General features: G+C 45.0%; 1 protein-coding gene and 1 pseudogene across 1 annotated transcript; both read right to left on the bottom strand.

Moving 5' to 3' along the window:
* Window positions 1-282: 282 nt before the first annotated feature.
* Window positions 283-3,491, bottom strand: LOC132657156 (heterogeneous nuclear ribonucleoproteins A2/B1-like; annotated as a pseudogene).
* On the bottom strand, window positions 1,833-4,184 carry LOC105609440 (RNA-binding protein with serine-rich domain 1-like). Its single transcript, XM_042249998.2, has 3 exons — window positions 3,379-4,184; window positions 2,082-2,086; window positions 1,833-2,021 (listed from the first exon to the last, which is right to left on the bottom strand). Exons 1-3 carry the CDS (start codon window positions 4,182-4,184, stop codon window positions 1,936-1,938), a joined length of 897 nt encoding a protein of 298 aa, XP_042105932.1. The 3' UTR covers window positions 1,833-1,935.
* Window positions 4,185-6,770: the final 2,586 nt, after the last annotated feature.

The following is a 6,770-nucleotide window of genomic DNA, read 5'->3' as shown; positions in this document are numbered from 1 at the left end:
GGCATGGCTACCCCCTCCAGTATTATATTAACTAAAATCACTGTGGTAATCATTTCATGATATAGATGTCACATACATTTCAAACATATACAGTAGCAGCAATTTTAAACTTTAAAAATTACCTGGAATAATAGAATTCTGTAACTCTTCCATCAAAAGTAAACTGTATACAGTACTGTATGCCAATGATAGCTCATGAAATTAGAAAAAAATTGTTAAAAAAGATAAAAATTAAAAGTGCAAAAGAGTATAAGTGAAAGAGGACAAACCACAAGTGCTTTTTTCCTTTAGAATTATTTTATTAAGTCATAACTGTACAACTGCTTCATATAATAATTTCTACATGCTAAAATTTAAGGAACAATGTTATTAATATGTTTCATTACAGCATACTTCTAATAGCTTTTCAAAAACTGAGAAAAATCTTGCAAAAGGTTTTTAAAATTTTAACATTTTACAAAGAAATGTTAACAATTTACAAACATTTAACAAAATGTTTAATATTAAACAAATTTAACATTATCAAAGAAATGACGTTTCTACACTTTGACAAAGATCACTAGGAAAAAAACAGTTAAGCTAAGAAACTGCCTCAAAGGCATTTTCCATACGGTTTTCCCTCTGCAGGAAGGCAATGTTCTTAAATAATTCAATTCATTCACAAATGGCTCTCTGCACCTGCTCTGGCGTCTTCTGCCATATCACTGCATGTTTGCTCATAACCTGAAGCGGCCCAGTTACCTCTGGGCTCTCATCCTCCACTATTTAGACAGTGAAGCCCAGGGCAAACAGGAAGAAGCTCAGTTTCGGCTTCGCCCTCCCAACCCCCACATCCTCACTGCCTCCTGGACCCAGAGTTTCCTTCACCATATTGAACCCTCAAGTTGCTACCAAAGTTTCCATTCCTCATTGACTGTAATTAGATTGTTGCTGATAATTTCCAAAGTCATTGTTAATTCCACTTCTACAATTTCCTCCTCCATTGTTGCCATGACCACCTCTGCAGCCTTAATCATGGTTGCCAGATGTGGGACTTTCACCACCAGACAGACCCTCTGTCTCTCCCTTTTCCAGCCCCATGATAAGCACCCCTAAACCTAGGACCATTTCCATATGCATGAGATCCTCCCCAGAAGTTACTTTCTCATCCTGATGCTAGTCCCAAATCACTACCACCACCAGGATAAACCCCCAAACTAGAGCAGCCTCCTCCTCCACTTCTGGAACCCTGGATTTGCTGCATTTCCCATGTCAACAAAGCCTTTGCGACTTTTGCATGATGACCATTGATGGTATGGTTTTTTGGCAACACAGTCTTGTCCACAGAATCAAGGTCATCAAAGTCACAAATCCAAAGCCTCTTTTCTTGCCAGACTGCCTATCAGTAATGATTTCAATGGTACCATTTGTCCATATTTCTCAAAGTAATCTCTAAGATGATGTTCCTTAGTATCTTGTTGAATACCAACAAACAGTTTCTTCAGTGTCCAAAGAACACCCCGCTGTCCAGATGCTGCTTCTGGGACACATGTTTGGGTTCCAGCACTATGCCGTCAATGGAATGGGGTCCGGTGGGCATTTCATCCACCTCGGTCATGGAAGAAAAGGTGACAAAACCACACCGTCTTGATCTTTGGCTGGAAGGATCCCTCAGGACCACACAGTCTCTAAGTTCTTCCCGCTGCTGGTAACAGTTCCTCAGACTTTCTTCTGCGGTTTCAAAGTTCAAAACACCAATAAAGAGTTTATTAGTTTGTTCAGCTTCTCTCTTTTGCCTTTTCAAAGCAATTGATTTCTCGGTTTTCTCCATCAGACTGGGTTGCTTCAGTCAGATTTCCTGTAGCTGAGGGAGATGAGAGAGATCTCAGAGATGAATGCAGACTGGACATGTCCCAGCCCTGTGGTAGGAGCCTGTGTTGCCCCAGGAAAATCCCTCTAGGAGCACTTCCACTGTGATCTGGCAATGCTGCCATGGCCTCTCAGCTCCCGCCGCCCTTGAATCAATCCTGAGTACTTTTCATCTTCCTGTAAAACATTATTTGAACAGAGGGAGCTTTCCAGACCCAGTCATCAAATATTGCATTTTCTCTTTAAGTTTTCCAATTCTGAACTGTGTGTGTATTCTCATCTCTTCATTGTATGTTGATTCTCTCACTAAGCTGGATACCCAATGAAAGGAAGAGTAATGTGGACTGTAGTGATTTACCCTGACATATATACTTACTCCTTTGCCCTTAGAAGGGGCTCAAGATATATTTTGTTGAAAAAAGTATTCAAACTCCAAATATACTTTCTAAAGTTTTCTCAGAAAGTCACTCAACTTCAGTTATACAATCTTATCACCTCTTTGGTGGGAGACTGCAGTCAACTGTCACTATGATTTCACATCCTTTCTCTCTTAATCCATTTAAGACTTTAATCATAAAAATCTACTTAAAACGTAAACCTAATCTGTGCATACTTTCTTTTAAAATCCATCATTTCCGTTTCAGCGGGTGTTTTTAGAGGGAGAAAATAAAAATATCTTAATCCTGTTGCCCTGCCACCCCTTTCAACACCCAATATTCCTCAGTTTGGAACGAAAATCACTTGATCCTCATGTTTACAGAGCACCTATTACATGCCAACTTGTGGACTAAGATCCATAATTCAGAATTTCACTGAACAAAGTCATCGCCCCAATTCATTTGAATCCTGATAAAAGTTTTTTTTTTTAAACTCTAATCCTTGGCTCATCCAAAGCAATTACTTCACACAACAAAGAACAACTACAACATTATCTAAAAAGCTACAAAGTTACAAAACCCAAAACAGAAAATGAATAGTCCTGACTATTCAATAAACGCCAAAAAAAGCAATGTACACATTGCTAAGGTAACCTGCAGGGCAAGAAATAGCACATTACTGCCCTGGGTAGGGGTGGTTCTGTGATGACCCAGCAGAGCTGGCTTGAAACTTACCAATTTCAGAGAAAGGGAGGGTGTGTGTGTGTGTGTGTGTGTGGCACATAGCATGGGGTACTTGACCCTACAGGTCAGAAGACGACCCAAACAGGGGTGCAGGGCCAAGCTAACAGGAATGGCATAACTGCTGGACTTTGCCGGCCGACAGGTTAGGGCAGGACCAGGCCACCGAATCGGCCCAGGTCGTCTGGGACTTGGAAAAACGTGCTCCCAGGCCGGGGCTGTCCGTCCGTCTGAAGCCCTCTGCTCATCCCTGCTGGCTTTGCCAGCTACATGATTCCCAGGAACTATAGAAACTTGGAAGTTTTCCAGCCAGAACACTAGAGGGCACTTTTACCAGCACAACCCCAAACCAGCAACACTCCTGCAGCTGGAGCTCTGCTGCTCCGGGACACGTGTCAACTGCTGCCCTCACCTTCGAAAGGACCTGGAGCTGGAGCCGCTCCAGTGGCGGGGGCGGCGGGGGGAGCGGGGTCGCTGGCGCTCAGGGGACCTGCCCCAAGGGGAACGCGACCTGCTCCTCCTCAGCCTGCGCCACGTGGAGGGTGGTGGCAGCATTCTCCGGCGAGGGCTCAGTCGCCTAGGGGGTGGCTGGGGCCAAGGGGCCAGCACGGCTCTGGCCGTGATCTGCCGGCCATCAATTTGCCCTCCGTCCATGTGCCTGAGCGCTTTCGCAGCCTCTTCCGGATTCTCGAACTCCACGTAGGCGTGGCCTTGAGACGGATGCGCGCGCATCCTTTCTCTGGGCAGGTCGACCTCTCTAACTCTCCCGAAGGTGGAGAATATCTCCCGGATGTGCTCCCTGGTCACCTTCCGGGTGAGCCTCTCGACGTGCACTTTGGTGGGCTTAGGGGCGAGGCTGCGCCTTCTCTTTTCCTTCTCATCTCGTCTGGGTGGTTTGGGTTTGGAACCGGACCGCCGCCTGTGGTCTCGGGGGCGCCAAGGCCTCGGAGAGCCGTGGGAGCTGCTGGAGCTGGAGCTGCGGGACCCACTGGAGCGTCCGGAGCGTCCGGATGCTGAGAGCGAGCTGGAGCCGCGGCTGGAGCCCGCGCGGGACCGAGCCCCCGAGCTGCTGCTACCGCCCGAGGCCCTGCGCCGCTTCCGAGCTTTATCCCTGCCGCGGTCCTTCTCGCCGGACTGCTGGGCAGCGCCTGTATCTTTACAGCGATCCACGGACTGCTCGTCAGAGCGCTCTTTGAGTGGGATGGGAGACGAAGTCATCTTGCCTCCGCGCTTCTCAGCCTCAGGAGAGAAAGGGGTTAATAGATTAAAGGCTGTTTCCTACAGTGTGAAGTACAATAGAATGTTGTGATCATCAATAAGGCCATCACAGAGGCAGAGAAAGAGGAGATATGGAGGAAGAGAAGTAAGAAGAAAGAAAAAAAAATGACAGTTATTGATGAAGATATTGGGGAAGGGCAACCCTGTAGCTCAGACGGTAAAGAATCTGTCTGCAATGCAGGAGACCCGGGTTCGATCCCTTGGTCGGGAAGATCCTCTGGAGAAGGGAATGGCAATCCATTCCAGTATTCTTGCCTGGAGAATCCCATGGACAGAGGAGCCAGGCTGGCCATAGTCCATGGGGTCGCAAAGAGTCGGACATGACTGAGCGACCAGCCATAGCGGTTTAACTTGATGATTCAGAGAGCTGAATTTTTAAAGAAACATTTTATTGTTTACTAAATATTCCCGGAAATACAAGAGCCAGTGATGTACTAGCTTATTTTATCCCAACCACAAAGCAGGTTCCAGATTTTTTTAGACAGCGTTAGATGTACAAATTGAGCTTCCCTGGGGGCTCAAACGGTAAAGAATCTGCCTGCAGTTCAGTAGACATTGCCTGCGTGCTAAGTCGCTTCAGTGGTGTCCAACTCTTTGCAACCCTATGGACTGTAGCCCCCCAGGCTCCTCTGTCCGTGAAATTTTCTAGGCAAGACTACTGGAGTGGATTGCCATGCCCCTCTCCAGGGGATCTTCCGGACCCAGGGATTGAACTGGTGTCTCTTACGCCTCCTGCATTGGCGGGCGGGTTCTCTACAACTAGCAACATCTGGGAAGCAGTGGACATTAAACAAAGAATTATAGGAACATCAATATAAACAAAGGTAATGGATTAATTTGGAAGAGAAATGAGATAAAGTTAGACATAGTTTCAGAGGATATCAGGTAGAGAAATTAAACAAAAAAGTAAAGTAGGACTCTGTAAAATAACTTTTAAAAGTCACCTTGACCTTGCTGTGAGTGTATAGGCAAGTCACAGTCATAATCCTTACCCCAAGTCCTTGCACCTCCCCTCCTTGTCACCAGGGCCCATGGATGTCCAATTTTTACTGATTTCCTTGCAGCTCAGGGCCACCACAGGGGAAAATAAACCAGGAAGAGCAGGCTATCTATCTGATGTATCAGATAGATAGCCTGGAACATTCTTCTTCCAGCTTACAAATGGGACAGTCTAGTCTTTATAGCTCAGCTAGTTCAGAAAGCAATCTTATTTCCTTTCATGAGAGCACTGCCTCCTCAGCCCACATTATAAGCACTATTTATAGGAAGAGGAAGAAATCTGAAACTCAATATGGCAGAATCTGGGGCAGTATGAACCCATTCTTGCTATGGGGTCATCCTAGGCCTCTGCCTATAGTATGGACCCTCCCGTCAAGTCTCAGAAAGCATCTCCACCCCACCAGGGACAAGCTAGACCAGTGGTTCTCAGAATACGTCCTTAGACTGTGAGCAGGAGGACCAGTGGCTCTCAGAGTGTGTCCTTAGAGCACCAGCAGTACCTGGGGACTTACTAGAAATGGAGAGTCTCAGCCTTGCTCCCAGATGTGATGAATCAGAAACTCTTGGATGGAGCAGCAATCAGAGAGCTGAATTTAAAAAGAAAGAAAGAAATAAAAACCAAGAAAAATAAACTTGTGGGTAAAACTTTTCCCAGAGAGAACTATTTAAACAGAGCCCAGGCAAATACTACCTCTACTTCATAGTGATTTTTTAAAAAATCTGGCTAATTATCCCAAGAAAGCTTCATACACAAACCTATACAAAACCTTGAATATTTCTTAATACTAACACCAAAGAAATAACTTTCAGTAATGTAACAGTTTAAGAAGCTACTATTTGCTTAATTAAAAAGATTGTACAAAAGGCAAAAGTATATAGATGGACATCAATATGGATTCCAAACTCACCAGAAGAGACTGACTTGGAAATCTGGTCAATGCAGGTTCCCCCAGTTCTAAGAGCTGTCCACTGACCACTGCTGAGATCCAGACAGCCGGTGCCTCAATGGAAAGTCTGACTTCTGCCTCTGCCTCTCCTTTTATAGGGGAAGAAGGTGGACAACCCAATCAGTGGACAACCCAATCTAGAGGGCACGCCCTCTCAGATCCAAGGGATTGGGGACATTCCTAAATCTGTGCCCACAAACACAAGAATTTGAGGCTGTTGACACAGATACTATGAAAAAACTCAAGAGTTTAGACAAATACTTCTACTTCATAGTGACCTTGTGGTTTTTTTTTTTTAAATCTGGCTAATTATCCCAAGAAAGCTTCATACACAAACCTATACAAAACCTTGAATATTTCTTAATACTAACACCAAAGAAATAACTTGCAGTAAGGTAACTTCATTTTAAAAGCTACTGTTGGCTAAAACAAAGAGATTTTAGAAAAGGTTAATGTAGATGTATACTGTTTTGCCGTCAGTATCAATTCCATGCTCACCAGATAAGGCCAGCCTGAAAATCTGGTCTATGGAGGTTCCCCAATTTCAAGAGCTGTCCTCTGACCACTCCTGAGATGCCGT

The sequence above is a fragment of the Ovis aries genome, chromosome 5 (genome assembly GCF_016772045.2).
Source record: "Ovis aries strain OAR_USU_Benz2616 breed Rambouillet chromosome 5, ARS-UI_Ramb_v3.0, whole genome shotgun sequence".
Classification (NCBI taxonomy): Eukaryota; Metazoa; Chordata; class Mammalia; order Artiodactyla; family Bovidae; genus Ovis; species Ovis aries.
Note: the sequence above shows the minus strand (reverse complement) of the source record. Positions and strands in the feature narration are given on the sequence as shown.

What these genes read in the sequence shown, in the direction of transcription:
- LOC105609440 (XM_042249998.2), bottom strand. Translation starts at nt 4,184, where the DNA reads ATGACTTCGTCTCCCATCCCACTCAAAGAGCGCTCTGACGAGCAGTCC.